At 47.5% G+C, this 24,207-nt stretch overlaps 1 protein-coding gene across 4 annotated transcripts in view; it reads right to left on the minus strand.

Annotated features, from left to right (window-relative positions):
• Positions 1-3,195: 3,195 nt before the first annotated feature.
• sema3b (sema domain, immunoglobulin domain (Ig), short basic domain, secreted, (semaphorin) 3B) overlaps positions 3,196-24,207 on the minus strand; it is a 378,357-nt gene continuing 357,345 nt past the window's right edge. For all 4 annotated transcript variants that reach the window (XM_087994087.1, XM_087994085.1, XM_087994086.1 and 1 more), the window contains exons 15-18: positions 20,536-20,693; positions 18,140-18,195; positions 12,319-12,458; positions 3,196-4,797 (exon numbers count right to left, since the gene is read on the minus strand). In XM_087994087.1, the coding sequence (XP_087850213.1) occupies positions 4,345-4,797; positions 12,319-12,458; positions 18,140-18,195; positions 20,536-20,693 (807 nt within the window). In that variant the 3' untranslated portion in view covers positions 3,196-4,344. The remainder of the gene's footprint in view (positions 4,798-12,318; positions 12,459-18,139; positions 18,196-20,535; positions 20,694-24,207) is intronic.

Genomic DNA, 24,207 nt, shown 5'->3' on the forward strand with positions numbered 1-24,207 from the left:
CCATCATTTTTATTCAATCGCTTCCGGGGAGACCAGATAGCTCAGTAGTTCAGAATATTGTCTGGTCTCTATTGCTATCTCTAGACAATAAGGCTAAGTAGTTGGACAAGAACTAAAAGTCTATTGTTTCAAGTATGAAGCTCAAGGTTAAATAAAGAATGATAGATGTGGCAGTGTCCAAGAATATTGTCCTTCGAGACCCAGGTTCAAGCGTAGACAGAAGAGAAAGGTTATCTATTTTCAATGAGCAGTGGTTAATATAAATACTCACTGCTTTTCCAAGACTCATGGTGTCCTAAGTAAATACTGAGGGATTAGACTAGAACAGTGACAGCTATCACCTTCCAAATACTTGTGTGACCTGGTGACTTTATTTGATCCGTTGCTTTGCATCTCATCATTGTGACTGCTCATTTCCACCTCCATGACAGAATAGGACACATATTTAAGATAGAGATGAGGAGGAATTTCTTCTCTCTGAGTTGAATTCTTTACCTCAGAGGCTATTGAGGCTGGGTCATAGTCAAGATTGAGATAGAAAGATCTTTAATCAGGAAGGGAAGCAAGAGGTTTTGGGGGAATAACAGCAGGAAAATGGAATTGAGCATTATCCAATCAGCCATGATCTCACTGAATGGCAGAGCAGACTCAATGGGCTGAATGGTCTACTTTTGCTCCTGTGTCTTATAACCGTTCACCTCGATCCCCAGCTCTTCACCCATCTCCCATCATATGGAATTCCCTTTTCTCCTGTTTCCATTACAGTCAGGTTATCTTCAGCATAAATCCCTCTTCACTGGCTTCCTGACTTCCAATCCACACAAATTCTACCCAGTGCCACCTTCATCCTTTCCCCCACCAACTTCTCTTGATCTACCTCCCCAATCCTCAATCTCTTCTACGGTCTTCATCCCAATCCCTGCTCCATCAGCTCCTGTATCCTACCGCTATCCCGTGTTCTTCCATCCTCTGATTTCTGCACCTCGTTCAGCCGCCAATCCCTTTGCTCCATTTGTGATGGAACAGCAAGTATGGCCTCTGTAACCCCTCTCCGTAAAACCTCCCAACTGCTCCTAGAAACACTATTTAAATCGTTTTGTTAAACATGTTTCTCACTGCAAAACATTCAAGTCTCAGTCATTTCCAACCCATGACAGATAGAAAAGGCCTCTTCCCCAAATGATCTGTTTGAGCTTTCATGCAATGTCTGATTAATTATCGCTAAAGTAAAGGAACTACACTTTGCACAAAGTGGCAGCGAATGCCAAAAGCCATTCTTCAACAGACCAACCACAAATACAGCAGTGAGATGGTTCTTCAGTACATTTTAAAATCTCTCCTACCCTTCCACTATCTTTCCTTTTGGCAGTCACATAACCAGAAGTAATCTCTATCACTCAGTTTGAGAGTAAATTGTATTCTGGGCAAACTAAGTTCTCACCAAGTACATTTTTCATCTAACCACATAATTAATATCACAAGATAATTAATGGCGAATAAAACTATCCTGATAGATTCTAAAATATCCTATATCACAGCATCTGATATCAAACTGGTTTTATTCTGTCCCTAGTTCTACTCATGAGACCTAACATAAAGTAACGTCCAGACAGAGTGTACACAGAGATAGATAGATAGATAGAGAAATAGAGAGACAGATAGATAGAGATAGGTAGATATAAATAGATAGATAGATAGATAGAGATGATCGATAGGAGAGAGGTAGATAGAGAGATATATATATATACAGAGAGAGAGAGAGATGGGGGTTAGATAAGGTGAGAGGTAGAAGATATATAGAGATAGAGAGTTAAATATATAAAGACATAGAGATACAGAGGCAGACTTAGATACAGTGAGACAGAGATAAAGAGGAATATACGTATAGGAGAGTGAGAGAGAGAGAGAAAGAAAAAGACAGAGTTAGAAAGAGACAGGGGCACAAGAAATCTGAAATGAGTTCTGAAGTAGTAAAATTGGATTCAAAACATTAACTGTTTCCCTCTCCACAGATGCGTCCATACCTGCTGAGTTTCTCCAGCCTTCTCTTTGTTTCAGAATTTCAGCATCTGCAGAATTTTGCCTTGACACAAGAAATCTACTGGATCAAACTCCCTATCCTCTTCCCTCTTTATTGCTGAGATCAAAACACCGAAACTTCTCCCAATTCCCCAAGAGCGAGAGACAGAAACAGAAATAGATAGAGAGTGACAGACAGTGACACATGGGAGACAAATATACAAACAGGTACAGACAGAGAGATACAAATAAAGAGATAAGAATAAAAGAGTAAGAGGACTTTGGTTAAAAACTGATTAATAATCAAACACAGTTTCTTTTTCAATCTCATTTTTCGATTTGTCCAGTTACCAACCACCATACCATTTTTCTAAGAGTTTTAGTTACCCTTTATTCCTGAGCTTAATTTTTGGATGATTGCTCTGTCCTTGTGGCCACTTTTTTTCAGAATCCAAAACTGAGTTGTGCCCCTTCACCTCATCAGAAATGTTACTGTAGAAAAACTTCCTGCAAACACTGCACTTGTACCTGAGCCCTGATGCACAGATCCACATCTCCTACTTGCTTCTTACTAACATCTCCCACTCTCATCCATTCTCAGCAACTTCCATCCAATCCCTTTCTGCCCAGAGTTCGAATCAGCAAGTGGGCATCAAGGAACTGGCTGCTCGCAATGTGTTTTGCCCGGCTTCTGACTTCAGTCTTCCTTAATTTCATTCATTGTTAGTACCATTGCAAACGTTCTAACACTTGTTAGTTTGGCCCCTGTTCGGCTCACGGTCATGCACACACAATTTGTCTTAAACCTAAGCTTTAGTGATCAAAACAGTTTATTGGAAACTTTAAACAGTGACAATTTAGTACCTCAATGCATAATACAAATAGTCCCTCACAGATAATACGGCACTCGTCACTACCCCTTGACATTCATAGATGACTCCCAATGGAAAGTCTGCAAGGCCTCAGTTGTAATCTTTCTCCGTACAGGTTGCAATTTTGGGTTCAATAGCGGGCTGAGTATACATGAGTAACCGTTGAATTTTTGACCTTGCTCATGATGCCAAACATGTTGTCTGCCCTGTATTCTGTGCTAGTTACTTGTCTGATGAGACCCCACCACCACCTACCCTCCCCACACACCCCCTCCCCTCCCCATCCCACCCTCATCCCCTCTTCTCCCCCTCCGTAAGCACTGGCAAGACATAATTGGTTTTGCACAGGAGGAAGGTAGCAGGACCACTCTTGACTTTGACTAACCCTTCCACGAAGTCACCACTGTTGAGTTTCAGCTCAAAGGAGGAGATGAATAAAGGTTCATTCTCTTGTCAGTTCCCAGTGCCAGGCCTGAATACTTTTCAAGGCACTTTCCATGAAATATTTTCTTGTGCGTGTGTAGTAATTCTTGACTGTTACTGCGCTGTACATTCATTGCGAGCGGACCCTTCTAATGTCCAGAGCATGGAGTGATGAAAGGTGAAGAATTGAGCAAAGTTTTGCGACTGTACAATGCAATGCCAGCTTAAACAAATGAGATGCGTGAAGTGTAGCAGCAAGTTCCATCGGCACCAACACCTTGCTCTAGGGTCAAACCTAAAGAGGAAAGAGGGAAAGTTTCGCTAGAGCACCACTTCCGTCAGGAGCTCTCTGAATCTCCAATTAACCCTTTCTCAGCCCATATATATCCAAACCTAAACAATGTAATGGGTCATTTTGCCAACCATTTGGAACGCAACTCAACTGGGTTGACATAGGAGGCAGCAAAGCTACGTAAATATCAAAAGTGCCAATGGGCACAGAAGCAAGAGAGCTTGGCTTCCCACATGGATGTTTCATCAATTTTCCCATTCACAATGACACCTTCATTGGTGGGATTTGGATTATGTGAGCCTCAAAGGGTTAAAACAACTCTTGGCCAGCCAGCAAGCCCTTATCCCCACGACACCAGTCTCCAGTCTCTCTGAGCAATGTTCTTGACAATACTGGAAAGAGAGAGAAGACTCTCCCAAGGCACAAGATGCATCTATCATGAAGCCCAAAGGGACAGAACCAGCCTCCCACAACCTAAGAGGTTGCTGGCTATCCTAATAAGCCCTAGCATTTATTATTGCTATCCATAGCCTTAAATATGAGCAGTAATTCCTAACACGTGAGAATGCAAGTGATGGATGTTAGTGTCATAGTGGTTTCAATAGCGAGAGAACTCAGTGGTTCATGTAAACGTTGTGCGGGGAAAGTCGGTGCGAGACACACCCACTGGACATCACTTCAGTCTTTGCCATCACTCCTGGGATTGTTCCGTCGATTGGTTTCTCCTCTCGCTGACCGTCACTGCACGACAGCGCTACGGGGAGCCCGCTCAGCACGCAGCAGCTCATGCGTTCGCCGGTTCCTCCCCTTCCTCGCCTCCTGCAGGTGCTTCCACTTGGCCTGGAGGTGGCGGCCTGGCGCGCGTTTGTGTTTGGGCTGCTTGCTCCGGCGTCTCCACACCTGCTCGCAGATCTCGTCCACCGTCTTGAGGCTGGGGTGGTCGACCAGCTGCATGAAGTCCCGGTACCACACCTTCTGGTTGGGGAAGGAGGAGCCCCGGCTCGGCGCTGGCTCTTTGCGGAGCAGCTCTTCAGCCTGCTCCAGCTTGATCACCTCCAGCGAGATGTGCATGAGAGTCTGGGTGAAGTCCAGCTCCATGGAATGGCAGAAGAAGGAGCCAGAGTTCTTGCGCTGGATACTTCTCAGCAGCAAGCCTCGGTCAGTCTTAATCATGTGGTCATCCAAACGAACCTGCAAGAAATCAAATACCCCAGTGTGAGTAGTGAATATATATAGATATATGCAGTAGAACCCCCCCCTCCCAACCCCACCCCACCCCGTATCTGCTGATTCAGTTTCCACCGTTTCAGTTATCTGTGGTTTACCACGGCATGAAAATATTAAATGGAAAATTCCAGAAATAAACAATTCATAAGTTTCAAATTGCGCGCCATTCTGAGTGACTTATTGTTCGTAGTGTCTTATTGTGCATAATTAATCGATTAAACTTTATCACAGGCATGCATGTAAATGAAAAACGACTTTTACATAGAGTTCACTACTGTCCGCGGGCATCAGTGGTAGGTCTTGGAATGTACCACCTGCTGATACAGGAGGACTATTGCGTATAGAAAAATATATAAACAAACACAGAGGAACCTCAGTTATCCAAACATCGAATATCCAAGTTTCGGATTATCCAAACAAGATCATCTGACAAAATACTCCCCACCCATGTCGTTCGAATAACCGAGGTTCCTCTTTTATATGGCCAAACCAGACTGGAACCAGGCAAAATTTTAACTACAATGGGTCAGAATTGTACAGCGTGGAAACAGTCACCTTGGTCCACACCCACCAAATTCCTACACTGACCTAGTCCCATTAGCCCCGTGTCCCTCTAAATTCTTCCTATTCTTGTACCCATCCAGATGCCTGTTAAGTGCTGTAATTTCTTGTCGATGGTTCAGACTGCTGGTAACTAAGCATTGATGAGGTAGTGAGTGCATATTTTTGGAGACCGTGCCAAGCCGACAGACTGTTTTGGCCTGGAAACTTCTTCAGGGTCTTTGTTCATCCAGGCATATGGGAGTGTCCTGTCTCATCCCTGTGCTTGTGAATAGGGCTTGAAGAGTCGGGAAGTGAGTTATTCCCTTCATGATTCCTAGTTACTGACTTGCCCTTATGGCCACAGAATTTATATCACTTATCCAGCTCAATTTCTGGTCAATGGTAATCCCCAGGATATTGATAGCATGTGTATGGAATATAACACTGCTGTTGGAGCATTTCGTCTGGAAACTAGCACAGACAAGACAGACTGAATGGCCTCCTCCACTGCTGCATTTCCCTCAGAAGCGTCGAGGAATCAGATATACAGGAAACCAAAGGTGGTAGCTAAGCAGAGGGTGTGACACACGTTCTTTCCTACCCCATAACTGGCACTTCTAAATGATAAAACCAGACTTCCAGGCAACAAATCCTTCCAAATATTCTCCATTCAACTTGTCTGGAGGTATCATGACATCTCTGGAGCAAGTGAGACTTAACCAAGGCCTCCTGGCTCAGAGGCCCGGACACTGCCACTGCAGCGTGCAAACCCCTCACTGACAAATCTGAAATTCAGCTTGGTGGTTAGTTATCACCTGCCTACTAATAGTGGATGCAGGGAGATGATTTAATGACATTTCAACCATACACAAGTCAAATAGTCGAAAGAGTTATAGAGATGTACAGCACCAAAACAGACCCTTCAGTCCAACTCGCCCATGCTGACCAGATATCCTAAATTAATCTAGCCCCATTTGCCAGCATTTGGTCCATATCTCTTTAAACCCTTCATATGCATGTGCCCATCCAGATGCCTTTTAAATGTTGTAATCGTCCCAGCCTCCACCACTTCCTCTGGCAGCTCAGTCCATACATGCACCACCCTCTGTGTGAAAACATTGCCCCTCAGGTCCCTGTTAAATCTTTCCCCTCTCATCCTAAGCCTATACCTTCTAGTTTTGTACTCCCCCAACCCCTATTTATCCTATCCATGCCCCTCATGATTTTATAAACACCGACAAGGTCACTCCTCACCCTCTGATGCTCCAGGGAAAACAGCCACATCCTATTCAGCCTCTTATTGAATTATGGAGCAGGGTAGAGGGGCTGAATGGCCTACTCCTGCTCCTCTGTTCCTAAGACACAGAGAATTTCTCGATAACCGCTTGGAGGTCATGCGTGAACTCAGCAGAAAATCCACTGCATTGAAATAGCCACCAGATTTCACCAAGTGTTTTGTAACCAACTGAGTACGTTTTGGAGTGGAGTCACTGTAATAATGTAGGAAGTATAGGAGCCAATTTGCACACTGCAAGGCTCGATAATAAGCAGGTCAGGCAGCATCCAAGGAACAGGAGAATCGACGTTTCGGGCATAAGCCCTTCTTCAGGAATGAGGAAATTGTGTCCAGCAGGCTAAGATAAAAGGTAGGGAGGAGGGACTTGGGGGAGGGGCGTCGGAAATGCGATAGGTGGAAAGAGGTCAAGGTGAGGGTGATAGGTCAGACTGGGGTGGGGGCGGAGAGGTCGGGAAGAAGATCTCAGGTTAGGAAGGCGGTGCTGAGTTCGATGGATTTGACTGAGACAAGGTGGGGGGAGGGGAAATGAGGAAACTGGTGAAATCCGAGTTCATCCCTTGTGGTTGGAGGGTTCCTAGGCGGAAGATGAGGCGCTCTTCCTCCAACCGTCGTGTTGTTGTGGTCTGGCGATGGAGGAGTCCAAAGACCTGCATATCCTTGGTGGAGTGGGAGGGGGAGTTGACGTGTTGAGCCACCGGGTGTTTGGGTTGGTTGGTCCGGGTGTCCCAGAGGTGTTCTCTGAAACGCTCCGCAAGTAGGCGGCCTGTCTCCCCAGTATAGAGGAGGCCACATCGGGTGCAGAGGATGCAATAGATGATGTGTGTGGAGGTGCAGGTGAATCTGTGGCGGATATGGAAATTTCCTTTGGGGCCTTGGAGGGAGGTGAGGGGGGGAGGTGTGGGCGCAAGTCTTGCACCTCCTGCGGTTGCAGGGGAAGGTGCCGGGAGTGGAGGTTGGGTTGGTGGGGGGTGTGGCTCTGACGAGGGAGTCATGAAGGGAGTGGTCTCTACGGAATGCTGATAGGGGAGGGGAGGGAAATATATCCTTGGTGGTGGGGTCCATTTGGAGGTGGCAGAAATGACGGCGGATGATGCGCTATACATGGAGATTGGTGGGGTGGTAGGTGAGGACCAGTGGGATTCTGTCCTGGTGGCGGTTGGAGGGGCGGGGCTCAAGGGCGGAGGAGCAGGAAGTGGAAGAGATGCGGTGGAGGACATCATCGACCACGTCGGGGGGGAAAATTGCGGTCCTTGAAGAAGGAGGCCATCTGGGTTGTACGTTTTTGGAACTGGTCCTCCTGGGAGCAGATGCAGCAGAGATGAAGGAATTGGGAGAATGGGATGGTGTTTTTACAGGGGGCAGGGTGGGAGGAGGTGTAGTCTAGGTAGCTGTGGGAGTCGGTCGGTTTGTAGTAGATGTCCGTGTTGATTCGGTCGCCTGAGATAGAAATAGAAAGGTCGAGGAAGGGGAGGGAGGAATCTGAGACTGTCCAGGTGAATTTGAGGTCGAGGTGGAAGGTGCTGGTAAAGTGGATGAACTGTTCAACCTCCCCGTGGGAGCACGAGGCGGCGCCGATACAGTCATCGATGTAGCGGAGGAAAAGGTGGGGGTTGGGGCCAGTGTAGTTGTGGAAGATGGACTGTTCCACATATCCTACGAAGAGGCAGGCATAGCTGGGGCCCATGCGGGTGCCCATGGCTACTCCTTTCGGTTGGAGGAAGTGGGAGGATTGGAAAGAGAAGTTGTTCAGGGTGAGGACCAGTTCAGTCAGTCGAAGGAGGGTGTCAGTGGAAGGGTACTGGGTGGTACGGCGGGAAAGAAAGAAGCGGAGGGCTTTGAGTCCTTCGTGATGGGGGATGGAGGTGTACAGGGACTGGATGTCCATGGTGAAGATAAGGCGTTGGGGACTGGGGAAGCGAAAATCATGGAGGAGGTGGAGGGCATGGGTGGTGTCCCGAACGTAGGTGGGGAGTTCTTGGACTAAGGGGGACAGGACTGTGTCAAGGTATGCGGAGATGAGTTCGGTGGGGCAGGAGCAGGCGAAGACAATGGGTCGGCCGGGACACTCAGGTTTGTGGATTTTGGGTAGGAGGTAGAAACGGGCGGTGCGGGGTTGTGGGACTATGAGGTTGGAGGCGGTGGATGGGAGGTCCCCTGAGGTGATGAGGTTATGGATGGTCTGGGAGATGATGGTTTGATGGTGGGGGGTGGGGTCATGGTCAAGGGGGCAGTAGGAGGAGGTATCTGCGAGCTGGCGTTTGGCCTCAGCGGTGTAAAAGTCGGTGCGCCAAACTACTACCGCGCCTCCCTTGTCTGCTGGTTTGATAGTGAGGTTGGGGTTGCAACGGAGGGAGTGGAGGGCTGTGCGTTCCGAGGTTGAGAGGTTGGAGTGGGTGAGAGGGGTGGGGGAGTTCAGGTGGCGGTTAATATCGCGGCGGCAGTTGGCTATGAAGAGGTCCGCCGCCTTCGCTTCCGTGCCTACTTCTTCAACCAAGACTCCCGCCCACCCTCTGACGACCCCTTCTCCCGCCTCCAACACACCCCATCCACCTGGACACCCCGTGCTGGCCTCCTACTTGCCCTCGACCTCTTCATTGCAAACTGCTGCCGCGATATTAACCGTCACCTGAACTCCCCCACCCCTCCCACCCACTCCAACCTCTCACCCTCGGAACGCGCAGCCCTCCACTCCCTCCGTTGCAACCCCAACCTCACTATCAAACCAGCAGACAAAGGAGGCGCGGTAGTAGTTTGGCGCACCGACCTTTACACCGCTGAGGCCAAACGCCAGCTCGCAGATACCTCTCCTACTGCCCCCTTGACCATGACCCCACCCCCCACCACCAAACCATCATCTCCAAGACCATCCATAACCTCATCACCTCAGGGGACCTCCCATCCACCGCCTGCAACCTCATAGTCCCACAACCCCGCACCTCCCGCTTCTACCTCCTGCCCAAAATCCACAAACCTGACTGCCCCGGCCGACCCATTGTCTCCGCCTGCTCCTGCCCCACCAAACTCATCTCCGCATACCTTGACACAGTCCTGTCCCCTTTAGTCCAAGAACTCCCCACCTACGTTCGGGACACCACCCATGCCCTCCACCTCCTCCATGATTTTCGCTTTCCCGGTCCCCAACGCCTTATCTTCACCATGGACATCCAGTCCCTGTACACCTCCATCCCCCATCATGAAGGACCCAAAGCCCTCCGCTTCTTCCTTTCCCGCCGTACCAACCAGTACCCTTCCACTGACACCCTCCTTCGACTGACTGAACTGGTCCTCACCCTGAACAACTTCTCTTTCCAATCCTCCCACTTCCTCCAAACCAAAGGAGTAGCCATGGGCACCCGCATGGGCCCCAGCTATGCCTGCCTCTTCGTAGGATATGTGGAACAATCCATCTTCCGCAACTACACTGGCCCCCCCCTCCACCTTTTCCTCCGCTACATCGATGACTGTATCGGCGCCGCCTCGTGCTCCCACGAGGAGGTTGAACAGTTCATCAACTTCACCAATACCTTCCACCCCGACCTCAAATTCACCTGGACAGTCTCAGATTCCTCTCTCCCCTTCCTCGACCTTTCTATTTCTATCTCAGGCGATCGAATCAACACGGACATCTACTACAAACCGACCGACTCCCACAGCTACCTGGACTACACCTCCTCCCACCCTGCCCCCTGTAAAAACGCCATCCCATTCTCCTAATTCCTTCGTCTCTGCCGCATCTGCTCCCAGGAGGACCAGTTCCAAAAACGTACAACCCAGATGGCCTCCTTCTTCAAGGACCGCAATTTTCCCCCCCGACATGGTCGACGATGCCCTCCACCGCATCTCTTCCACTTCCCGCTCCTCCGCCCTTGAGCCCCGCCCCTCCAACCGCCACCAGGACAGAATCCCACTAGTCCTCACCTACCACCCCACCAATCTCCATGTACAGCGCATCATCCGCCGTTTTCCGCCACCTCCAAACGGACCCCACCACCAAGGATATATTTCCCTCCGCTCCCCTATCAGCATTCCGTAAAGACCACTCCCTCCGTGACTCCCTCGTCAGGTCCACACCCCCCACCAACCCAACCTCCACTCCCGGCACCTTCCCCTGCAACCGCAGGAGGTGCAAGACTTGCGCCCATACCTCCCCCCAAGGCCCCAATGGAAACTTCCATATCCGCCACAGATTCACCTGCACCTCCACACACATCATCTATTGCATCCTCTGCACCCGATGTGGCCTCCTCTATATTGGGGAGACAGGCCGCCTACTTGCGGAACGTTTCAGAGAACACCTCTGGGACACCCGGACCAACCAACCCAACCACCATGTGGCTCAACACTTCAACTCCCCCTCCCACTCCACCAAGGATATGCAGGTCTTTGGACTCCTCCATCGCCAGACCACAACAACACGACGGTTGGAGGAAGAGCGCCTCATCTTCCGCCTAGGAACCCTCCAACCACAAGGGATGAACTCGGATTTCACCAGTTTCCTCATTTCCCCTCCCCCCACCTTGTCTCAGTCAAATCCATCGAACCCAGCACCGCCTTCCTAACCTGCAATCTTCTTCCTGACCTCTCCGCCCCCACCCCAGTCTGACCTATCACCCTCACCTTGACCTCTTTCCACCTATCGCATTTCCGACGCCCCTCCCCCAAGTCCCTCCTCCCTACCTTTTATCTTAGCCTGCTGGACAAACTTTCCTCATTCCTGAAGAAGGGCTTATGCCCGAAACGTCGATTCTCCTGTTCCCTGGATGCTGCCTGACCTGTTGCGCTTTTCCAGCAACACATTTTCAGCTCTGATCTCCAGCATCTGCAGACCTCACTTTCTCCTCGATAATAAGCAATGTGATTGGAACCAGATAACCAGTTTTTAGGACGTTGATTGAGGAATAAATATTGGGTATGAGGGATAACTCCCCTTCTCTGGTCTGAAAACAGGCGGCACGGTGGCACAGTGGTTAGCATTGCTGCCTCACAGCGCCGGAGACCTGGGTTCAATTCCTGCCTCGGGCAACTGTCTTGGGGGAGTTTGCACATTCTCCCCGTGTCTGTGTGGGTTTCCTCTGGGTGCTCCGGTTTCCTCCCACAGTCCAAAGATGTGCAGGTTAGGTGAATTGGCCATGCTAAATTGTCCATAGTGTTAGGAGAAGGGGTAAATGTAGGGGAATGGGTCTGGGTGAGTTGCTCTTTGGAGGGTTGGTGTGGACTTGTTGGGCCGAAGGGCCTGTTTCCACACTCTAAGTAATCTAATCTAACACTAACATGGAATGTTTTACATCCATAGGAGAAGGCAGCTGGGCGGTATCATTTAAAGGACACCACCTCCGATTCCCCAGAACTGCACTTCAATATTGGCCCTGATTACTGAGCTTCAGTCCTGATTTAAGACTCTATTCCAGGGGAGTACAAACTGAAATACAGCAGAATGTAGGAGAGTAGGAAATGTTTGAAATTCTGCATTCAGTAAATTGAGGGTGTGTTTTCATATCTAGCAGCATAGATAAACACACATGGCAATAAAATCATGCAGCATGCAGGTTAAAATTAAAATCAGCTTGTTAGAATGTCTGGTTGGCTTTTGTGTAAAAATGTGCAGGATGGTTTCTCATTTGTTGCTCCCTGGGAATTTTGTGTACCTCATTTCTCGGTCCTCCCGAGCGTTTCTGGAATGTCCAGGTGACCTGCGCTTGTAGGGATTTGGGGATACACTCCAGGAACGTACTGCTACCTTCAACACCGTACAGCTTCTTCTCTGTGACCCTGTGACGATGACGATCTGTTCAAGAAAAAACCCATTATACTAAAGCAGCAAAACAACGGAATCGAATCAGTTTGTACCACATTGAATTGGAGAATCATGGGATCGCCACAGAACAAAACAAGACCATTCGATCCATCAAGTGCACCCTAACTCTTGTTTTAAAAAAAACAAATTAGTTAGCATGATTTCCCTGCTACTTCCACATTTCCTTGCTGTTATGACTCTCCAAGTATTACTCCAAGTTTTGAAATGTTGCAGTTACACAAAACCCTGGTTTAGACTTTGCCTAATCTGGACAGCATACCTTAGAAAAAATATACCGGCCCTTGGATGGTGTACAATATAGGTTTGCAAGAATAGCTGGGTTAAGTCATGAGGAGAGATTATGCAAATTAGACCTCTCTAGAATTTAGAATGTTAAGCAGTGATCTGATCAAAACTATTAACAGGAGAAAACAGGGTAGATAAAGACGAACTATTTCCACTGGTCAGGGACTCTAGAACTGGCATAGTCTGAGACTTAGGGCCAGACCATTCAAGAGAGATGTTAGCAGGCAATTCTACACACAATGGGAGGGAGAGGTTTGGAATTCTTTTCCACAAATAGCAGTTGATGCTGGATCAGTTATTCATTTTCAATCTGTGATAGATACATTTTTTGTTAAGCAAGGGTATTAATGGAAACGGGGACAAGGCAGGTATATGGATTTAGATCACTATGAATTCATTGAATGAGGGAGCAGGTTAGAGGGGCTGAATGGCCTACTCCTGTTCCTATATTTCTACATTCCAAAATCTGTCTTTGATTCCGTTTCCACCATCTGACCAAGTAGTACATTCCAAATATTCACCACCCATTAATGGAAAGATGGGTTTTGCTCATATTGCCTGTGGTTTTGCTGCCAGTCACCTTAAATTTGTGCCCTCTGAATACTGGTCCACCAGCCACTGGAAAATATTCTCCTCCCAGCTATTATTGTGAACCCTTCATGGTTTTAAACAGCTCTATTAAAATACCCTCTGAGCCTTCTTTGTTTGTGAAACCATTCCTCTGTATCCCTGACAGACTCACCATATGTTTCATAAAATGTGACACCTAGAATTAGCCATTGTACTCCAACTGCGGTCAAGTTAGAGACATGTAAAGGTTCTGAACCTCCTTTTGTACACAGTTATTGATAAAGCCCAGAATCCCCAAGATGCCGTATTCTTGTTGTTCAGGGAGTCCAGGGAAGGTTCAACCAGATTGATTCCTGGGATGGCTGGACTGACATATGAGGAAAGACTGGATCAACTGGGCTCGTACTCACTGGAATTGAGAACAATCAGGGGCGATCTCATAGAAATATATAAAATCCTGATGGGATTGGACAGGATAGATGTGGGAAGAATTTTCCTGATGCTGGGGAAGTCCAGAACTATGGGTCACAATCTAAGAATAAGGGCTTGGTGTCTGGCCGAAAAGGGATTCATCCAATGGAGAGGAGAGATGAGCCGGGTCCCACTTATGAGCCACTGAGTTTGGAATTCCCAAATACATGGATGGCAAATGTGCATTAGCCTGAGCGACACCCCATCAACCTTTAATGATGACAAATTGTACTTAACATTGAGAAACTCATGTAGTCAGATGTCCACACCCTGTACAATCTTATTGACCGTCCGTATCCACATGTTGGGCAAGCTATAAAACTGACCTGTTCCCCAGGCTTCCTGGTTGCTTAAAATTCCTGGATAACTCCAAGGCTTTCAGGTCAAGGTGGTGTAGGGCTGACCTTTAGCACAGCCTGACCCTTTGGAAGAAGGTTCAGCTGAAGAGGACATTTACGTGTTCCACAGTATCTAAAGGTTATTTAGTTGGGATTTCACTTTCAATCATGATGGGCTGAAGGACCTTCTTCTCTGTCATTATGGCCCAATGAATCCATGTCAGTCATCCCAACAAAGCAACTTACCACATGGAGTCACTGAATCTTACCGTATAGAAGGAGGCCATTTGATGCATTGGTCCATTCCAGCTCCTGAGAGAGCTAACCAGCTAGTCCCACTCTCCACCCTACCTCCATAGCCCTCCAAATTCATCACTTTCAAATAGACATCCAGCTCCCTTTTGAAACCACCTATGGAATCCACCTCCACCATTCCCCAGGCAGTACATTCCAAATCTTAACAACTCTCTGAGTAAAGATCTTTCTCATATTCTCATTCATAGCCCTCTTGCTGACAATCTTGAAGTTGTGACCCAGCTGTTGCTACGATACCAACCAATAGAAACAAAATATCCTTCTTCGCCCTGTCAAAACTGTTCATAGTATTGAACACCTCAATGAGGTCACCTCTTAATCTTCTCTCCTCTGAGGAGAATTAGCCCTATTTCTCTAATCTTTCCTTGTACCTAAAATCCCTCATTTCTGATATCATTCCGGTAAATCCCCTTTGAACTCTTTCCAGGGCTTTAACATCCATCCTTAAACAAACTGAACACAATACTCAGAGTGGTCTGACCAATGATTTGTAGAGGTGTAGCATCTCTTTCTTGTTTTTGTACTCTAAGTATAAACACAAGGATGCTACACCTTGGTCTGGCCACCTTCAGAGAATCATGCATGTGAATCCCTGAGATCCCTCTGCTCCTGTACTCCTCCCAAAGTTGCACCACGGAACCTGTGTGGTCTCTCTGTATTTCTGATACCAAAACGCATTAACACATTTCTCTGCATTCAATTTCATCTGTCAGGTATCTGCCCATTTGGCCAACTTGTCGATGCCCCTCTGAAGTCGCTCAGCATCACCCTCACAGTTTACTACTCTCCCAAGCTTAGTATCACCTGCAATTTTAGAGATTTTGCCCTCAACATCCATCCCTTATAGTGCACTCTCCTGTCAGGGGCACAAACAGGAGATTCTGCAGCCATGAGTGTGACCTCAGGATGGTATGTTGCCTCCCTGGTGCCTGGGTCAGCAGCACATTGTCAAAGGGGAGAGTGTGAAGCCGGAAGAATGACATAATGAGGGAAAGGGTTGAGAGGCATTGAAGATTGAATATAGGAAATTAGATAGAAGGTTAAAGAGCAGAACTTCAAAAGGTAATGATCTTTAGATGGTGCCACATGCTAGTGAGAGTAGGAATGAGAAGGTAGGGCAGATAAATCAGTGGCTGAGGAGATGGTGCAGTGGGAAGGATGCAGATTTTGGATCATTGGGATCTCTTCAGAAAAGACCTGTTCAAAAGGATGGCTTTCACCTGAACTGTTCACTGTATTCTGTGCACTTACATATATACAACTTAATTCTACCCATCGCTTTCTTGCCAATTGGAAAATGATAATTTCTTTGTTTACTGTCAACATAAGAGTTTTAGAGTCATAGAGTTGTACAGCATGGAAACAGACCCTTCGATTCCAACTTGTCCTTGCCGACCAGATATCCTAAAAAACATCTAGCCCCATTTGCCAGCAATTGGCCCAAAAATCTGTAAAATTCAATAGCACAGAGAAAGACTACTTGGTCCATTACATTAATGATGGTCAGTTGCTAGGGAACTTCAGCACCAATACTGCTGCCTAGCTCTCCCATGAGATTACATATTAAACTAACTGCTCTCTGAAGAATACACAACGGCTTCCGTCTCAATGATGGTTTATGGCTCTACTTTGTCATAACTCTTCACGCAAAGTAATTTCACCTGATAACTTTTCCAATCATTCAAAAAAAAAATCTCAAAGCCACTCACACAAAGTGCTGAAATTGTTGTTATATCAGTAAACCTACTGGTCCTGAAACTAGTGCACTTAATTCAGACTGACGTTTCAGTGCGATACTGAGGGAGGGCTGCACTGTCAGAGCTGTCATCACTCAGATTTAACATCAAACCAAGACCCAGTCAGATGAAAGCTAAAATAATCCCTTGGCAGAGTTTGAAGAGAAAGGGAGGTCTTCCTATTGGCTTGACCAACTTTCTTCCTTCAAGTAAATTATCAGGTCACCATCTTGTTGCTGGTCAGGAGGCTCCAATGCACACAGGGCTACTCTTCAAAATAAAAAGACACTTCATTATCTGTAAAGTACCTCATCCTGAGGTTGTGAAAGGCATAACAAGTAATCTTCCCTTCTTAGTCAACCTCACAGTTTCACATCAATCTATCATTGTTCTTTAAATAATTGAACTCTGCATAGTTTTACTTGCTCAAGAATAATGCTACAAGGTCATGATTGTTTTACAGTTATATCCCTCTAAACCCTTGCTGTTCATATACCCGTTCAATTGCCTTTTTTTTTAGTTTAGATTCCCTACAATGTGGAAACAGGCCCTTCGGCTCAACAATTCCACACCAACCCTCCGAAGAGTAACCCACCCAGACTCATTTCCCTACATTTACCCCTGACTAATGCAACTAACACTATGGGCAATTTAGCATGGCCAATTCACCCAACCTGCACATGATGATTAGATTCCCTACAGTGTGGAAAAAGGCTCTTCGGCCCAACCAGTTCACACTGACCCTCTGAAGAGTAACGCGCACAGACCCACTTCCCTCTGACTAATGCACCTAACACTACGGGCAATTTAATATGGCTAATTCACCTAACCTGCACATCTTTGGATTGTGGGAGGAAACCAGAGAACCAAGAGGAAACCCATGCAGACACAGGGAGAATATGCAAACTCCACATAGAGAGTCGCCCGTGGCTGGAACTGAACCTGGGTCCCTGGTGCTGTGAGGCAGCAGTGCTAACCACTGAGCCACTGTGTTTAAATGGTGTAATTGTACCAGCGTCCACCAATTCCTTTGGCAGCTCGTTCCATCCACGTGCCACCCTCTGCATGAAAAAGCTGCCCCTTGGGTACTTTTTAAATCTTTCCCCTCTCACCTTGAACCTATGCCCTCTAGTTTTGGACTCACCCATCCCAGGGAAAGGACCTTGGCTGTTTATCCTAACCTGCCCCTCATAATTTAATAAACCTCTATAACGTCACCCCTCAGCCTCAGCCTATTCAGCCTCTCTGTATAACTCAAATCTTTCAACTCTGTCAAGATCCTTGTAAATCTTTTCTGAACCCTTTCAAATTTCACATCATCCTGAAGCCTTCCATCATTTCCTTTCCCCTGTTCCACATCTTCTCTGTTTTGCATCTCTGGGGCTGATTGCAAAACTAGGCCCATTAGTCAAACCAGCCCCCTGTCTTACAAGTTTAAACCCAACGCCAATGCACTATTTACTCTCTCGACCAGGAGATTCAGTTCCTTTTCTGCTCAGGTGAAGCTCATCTTTCCCAAAAGTGATTCCAATGTCTGAAAAAATCTAAAACTCTCTCTTCTAAACATGTAAGAGTGAACTGTTGTAGATTCACACACAAAGGTTTGAATTAATATGGCATCTTTGCAACCTCATTAGATACATTGTTGTGACACACAAAAGTAGCAGTCAATTCACACACAGCAAACATCAGTATGTTCATATAAAGTCATACATCATGTCCTTAGGCCCAACCTGTCCATGCCGTCCAGTTTTAACAATTGATCTAGCCCCATCTGCCTGTGTTTAATCCATATCCCACCATTCCTATTCCATTCATGTATGTGTCCAAATATTAATGGTTTAACAATGTCAATTGAGGGATAAATATTAGTTAGCTCGGGAGAAATCCCAACAAAATGTTGATCCCCAATGTGGAACAAAATGATTACATGTACCTCCTGAACAGAGCGTATTGGGGTCTCCATTCCTCACATCTTGACGTCGAAACCGCCTGCAAAGGTACACAAATATTAGGAAGGCTTGGCCTGTTGCATTTCAAAGCTACTCACATAATCCATTATGTTCTGAGGTGCAGTGATGGCTACATCGGAAAATGGAGAAGCCAGTTTTCCCACATGAACCCACAAACAACAACTTAATGCATAATCAATTACCTCAGCGTTGGTTGTAAAGGGAGCAGTGGGAATTGTGGCCAGACCAACCTCCTTCACTTCTTCCAAAAACGCCCGGGGATTCTGGATGTAAGTTTGCTCGCTGAGCTGGAAGGATCATTTTCAGATGTTTCGTCACCATACTAGGTATCTAAGGAAGCTTCACCGGAGGCTCACTGATGATGTTACCGTATACGGTGACGAAAGGTCTGAAAACGAACCTTCCAGCTCAGTGAATAAACGTACATCCAGAACATCAACCTGAGCTACAAATCTTCTCAAAACTCGCTCATGCCATGGGGTCTTAAAAAAAAACACTTCCACCATCAAACAGTGGAGCCTCACACAATGGGCTCCCTCAATGCTGCACTTAAATTGTGCAGTTTAACTTTGATATCAGGCTCCAGCATCAAACCTGCATCAATAACAGAGGTAAACCCAGTCATTTCATTAGGGAATATATTTTCCCAACACAACACATGGTTTGTGATCAGGTCCCTTTTTTTGCGTCTGTTTGTAAATCATGATCATAAAGTCAAACAGCACAGAAACAGATCCTTCGGTCCAACACATCAATGCTGACCAAGTTTCCCAAAAATAAAGTAGTTTGCCCACGTTTGACCCATATCCCTCTAATATCCTTCCTATCGATGCACCTGTCAAAATGTCCTTCAAATATTTACCATTCCCTCTGCCCAGTTAATTCCACATACTAATCCAGCCTCTGTGTGAAAACATTGTCCCTCAGGTCCCTTTTAAATTTCTCTCTCTTACCTCAAAAATATGCCTCTCTAGTTTTGAACACCCCTATTCCAGAGAAAAGACATTCGCTATTCACCTTATCTACAGTCACAGAGTCATAGAGATGCACAGCATTGAAACAGACCCTTCGGTCCAACCCGTCCAAGCCAACCAGATATCCCAACCCAATCTAGCCCCACCTACCAGCACCCGGCCAATATCCCTCCAAACCCTTCCTATTCATATACCCATCCAAATGCCATTAAAGTGTTGGCAATTGTACCAGCCTTCACCACTTCCTCTGGCAGCTCATTCCATACACGTATGTCCCTCAAGATTTTACAAACCTCTTTAAAAGGCACCCCTCAACCTCCTACGCTCCAGGGGAAAAAAAAAGTCCCAGGCTGTCCAGCCTCTCCTTATAACTTGAACCCTCAATTGCAGACAACATCCTGGTAAATCTCGTTTGCACCCGAATTTAATAATCCCCTTCCGAAAGCAGGGTAATCAGAACTGTACACAGTACTCCAAAAATGGTGTCACTAACATCCTGTGGACCCACAACTTGACATCCCAACTCCTATGCTCAATGGTCTGTGCAATGAAAGCAAGCATGCTAAATGCCTTCTTAACCATCCTGTCTACCTGTGTCACAAATTTCAAAGAACTATGTACCAGAACCCTTAGGTCTCATTGTTTGACAACACTCCCCAGGCCCTTACCACTAACTGTATAAGTCTTGCCCTTGTTCGCCTTGCTAGTTTGGATCACTAGTGTGGTGATGCTAACCATTATGGCACCACCTCGCACATGCAAGCCCATCTATCCACTTTTACCTGAACCCATACCTAGACTGAGAGAACCACCAGTCCAAATCCCAGAGCTTTAAAAGGATGGAGAACCATAAACTTCAACATTGCTCATCCCTGACGTTAGGAACAGGTTCAAACCAGCAAGGGATAAGCGTGGGATCAAGGTCGAGAAACGTTTCACCACGAGATGGATGACAAGCTCAATCATCCAATCAGACCCTCCGGTTCCTCTTCTGCTCCAGGTTGGTGTCTGACCTTTTCAAAAAGAATTACACCGTTTTTTGGCTCAGCCACCCAACTCAGAAGCCACCTTGAAATAATTTTAAGCTGGATAATGCGATGTGATGTCTTTATGGACGATAACACCAGGATGGGGGGAGTATTTCACTAAGTGCCTTGTGATAATATGGTGACCCACAATGGCCATGGAATCATCTGGCACAGAAAGCCAAAACATTGAAGGCGTTAGATATTGTTCTCAGAGCTAAAGGAAATAAAGGGTATACACCGAGTTGGATGATCAACCATGATTATATTGAATGGTGGAGTCGGCTGGAAGGGCCGAATGGCCTACTCCTGCTCCTATCTTCTACGTTTTGACAAGATCCTCCCTCTCTGTCCCTTTACCTTTTGGTGTTTGCCAGGTATCTGGTGCAGCTGTTTCCATCCCAGGCACAGTAGGGATCTCGGGCCAGGCAGCACTCGGCACACGCTTTCCCATAGATGCTACAGTGTTGTAAAGGCAGCTGGGAGATGGCGGTGTCTGAGCCAATGTATAGTTGTTGCTGTTTAAAAACAAAACATACACAAGATGGCAGGCACGCATGGAGATTAAGGGACGAGAACAACTTATCTTCAATTACAAATGATCCTGATAATTTCATAACATTTCTGTGAAGAAATTACAGCAGAAACAAAAATTAGACTTTCCCTGCAATGATTTCAGCCAAATTAGGTATTATCAAGTTTCTTGCAGCTCAGAAATAATTAGTTCCTGAGAAATAAACGTCAACATTCCATTCAGGCACTTGTTAATGTTCTCTGTACAAACTGATAAATGAATTCAAAATTCCAATTAATGACTGAACGGATGACACAGATTTATGTATTAAGGTGCTTGCTACAACAAAAGACTAAAAACACTATTGGGTAAAAACAATGACTGCAGATGCTGGAAACCAGATTCTGGATTAGTGGTGCTGGAAGAGCACAGCAGTTCAGGCAGCATCTGAGGAGCAGTAAAATCGACATTTCGGGCAAAAGCCAATCAGGAATACAGGCAGAGAGCCTGAAGCATGGAGAAATAAGTGAGAGGAGGGTGGGGGTGGGGAGAAAGTAGCATAGAGTACAATGGGTGAGTGGGGGAGGGGATGAAGGTGATAGGTTAGGGAGGAGGATGGAGTGGATAGGTGGAAAAGAAGATAGGCAGGTAGGACAAGTCATGGGGACAGTGCTGAGCTGGAAGTTTGGAACTAGGGGGAGGTGGGGGGAGGGGAAATGAGGAAACTGTTGAAGTCCACATTGATGCCCTGGAGTTGAAGTATTCCAAGGTGAAAGATGAGGCATTCTTCCTCCAGGCGTCTGGTGGTGAGGGAGTGACGGTGAAGGAGGCCCAGGACCTCCATGTCCTCAGCAGAGTGGGAGGGGGAGTTGAAATGTTGGGCCACAGGGCGGTGTGGTTGATTGGTGCGGGTGTCCCGGAGATGTTCCCTAAAGCACTCCACTAGGAGGCGTCCAGTCTCCCCAACGTAGAGGAGACCGCATCGGGAGCAACGGATACAATAAATGACATTGGTGGATGTGCAGGTTAAACTTTGATGGATGTGGAAGGCTCCTTTAGGGCCTTGGATGGAGATGAGGGAGGAGGTGTGGGCGCAGGTTTTGCAATTCCTGCAGTGGCAGGGGAAGGTGCCAGGATGGGAAGGTGGGTTGAAGGGGGGTGTGGACCTGACCAGGTAGTCACGGAGGGAACGGTCTTTGCGGAAGGCGGAAAGGGATGGGGAGGGAAATATATCCCTGGTGGTGGGGTATTTTTGGAGGTGGCGGAAATGTCGGCAGATGATTTGGTTTATGCGAAGGTAGGTAGGGTGGAAGGTAAGGACCAGGGGCGTTCTGTTCTTGTTACGGTTGGAGGGGTTGGGTCTGAGGGCGGAGGTGCGGGATGTGGACAAGATGCGCTGAAGGGCATCTTTAACCACGTGGGAAGGGAAATTGCGGCCTCTAAAGAAGGAGGTCATCTGGTGTGTTCTGTGGTGGAACTGGTCCTCCTGGGAGCAGATACGGCGGAGGCGGAGGAATTGGGAATACGGAATGGCATTTTTGCAGGTGGTAGGGTGGGAAGAGATGTAATCCAGGTAGCTGTGGGAGTCGGTGGGTTTGTAAAAAATGTCGGTGTCAAGTCGGTCGTCATTAATGGAGATGGAGAGGTCCAGGAAGGGGAGGGAGGTGTCAGAGATGGTCCAGGTAAATTTAAGGTCAGGGTGGAATGTGTTGGTGAAGTTGATGAATTGCTCAACCTCCTCGTGGGAGCACGAGGTGGCGCCAATGCAGTCATCAATGTAGGGGAGGAAGAGGTGGGGAGTTGTGCCAGTGTAATTACGGAAGATCGACTGTTCTACGTAGCCAACAAAGAGACAGGCATAGCTGAGGCCCATACGTGTGCCCACGGCTACCCCTTTGGTCTGGAGGAAGTGGGAGGATTCGAAAGAGAAATTGTTAAGGGTGAGGACCAGTTCGGCCAAACGAATGAGAGTGTCGGTGGAAGGGTACTGTTGGGGACGTCGGGAAAGGAAGAAACGGAGGGCTTGGAGGCCCTGGTCATGGCGGATGGAGGTGTAGAGGGATTGGATATCCATGGTGAAGATAAGGCGTTGGGGGCCAGGGAAACGGAAGTCTTGGAGGAGGTGGAGGGCGTGGGTGGTGTCTCGAACGTATGTGGGGAGTTCCTGGACTAGGGGGGATAGGACAGTGTCGAGATAGGTAGAGATGAGTTCAGTGGGGCAAGAGCATGCTGAGACAATGGGTCGGCCAGGGCGGTCAGAATTGTGGATCTTGGGAAGGAGGTAGAACCGGGCAGTGCGGGGTTCCCGGACTATGAGGTTGGAAGCTGTGGGTGGGGGATCTCCTGAGGTGATGAGGTTCTGTATGGTTTGGGAGATGATGGTTTGGTGATGGGGGGTGGGGTCATGGTCGAGGGGGCGGTAGGAAGAGGTGTCCTCGAATTGGCGTTTGGCTTCAGCGGTGTAGAGGTCAGTGCGCCAGACTACCACTGCGCCCCCTTTATCTGCTGGCTTGATGGTGAGGTCGGGATTGGAGCAGAGGGATTGGAGGGCTGCGCGTTGTGAGGGTGAGAGGTTGGAGTGGGGGAGGGGGGTAGACAGGTTGAGGCGGCTATTGTCCCAGCGGCAGTTGGAAATGAAGAGGTCGAGGGCGGGTAATAGGCCAGTGCGGGGTGTCCAGGTGGATGCAGTGTGTTGGAAGTGGGCGAAGGGGTCCTTGGAAGGTGGATGGGAGTCCTGATTGTGAAAGTAAGCTCGGAGGCGGAGGCAGCAGAAGACGTGTTCGACGTCACGGCGTGTATTAAATTCATTGATGCGTGGACGGAGGGGGATGAAGGTGAGTCCTTTGCTGAGGACTGATCGTTCGTCCTCAGTGAGGGGAAGGTCTGGAGGGATGGTGAAAACTCGGAAGGGCTGGGAGCTCGGATCTGGTGAGGGTGTGGAGCTGGGAGTGGAGACGGAGCCAGTAACTGGAGTGGGTGTGACGGTGGGGGGAATGGGGGTGGAGTCATGATCAGAATGCAGGTGAGTGGCATTGGTGGGGGCAGAAGTGGTGGCAAACATGGCAGTGGGGGGGGGGGGGGGGGTGGAAGTCACTGTTGGTTAAACATTATCTTTGGTGGAAATCTTATTGCCCTCATAATTTTAACATATCTAATTTGCACAGTTACTATTCTGTTCTCCATGCTGTGGCACATTATTTGGCCCTGAGTAATTTTTCTCTCTACATTGGCCATAGCTAGGTCTCCATGATTGCTTGATGACATGGTTGATCGGCCGTTCAATTGACATGACCTATGACAGCAAACACCGTCAGATCTAACCATCTGTCCTGTGCTGATATCACAAAACAAAATCACATTCCATGAGGGGCCAATCACAGCCAAAACCATATGGCGTAATCAATTGCAGTGCAATTAAAAGCAGAAGTTATTCCACCAGTCTGACGAATTCTGCCAATTTCTCTTGTCAACTAACGCACAACAGCACAATGCAGATTAAGCCGTACTCAATTTCATGC

The sequence above is a fragment of the Chiloscyllium plagiosum genome, unplaced genomic scaffold, assembly GCF_037043375.1.
Source record: "Chiloscyllium plagiosum isolate Xiang-an unplaced genomic scaffold, Cpla_swu_hap1 HiC_scaffold_14, whole genome shotgun sequence".
NCBI classification, from domain to species: Eukaryota; Metazoa; Chordata; class Chondrichthyes; order Orectolobiformes; family Hemiscylliidae; genus Chiloscyllium; species Chiloscyllium plagiosum.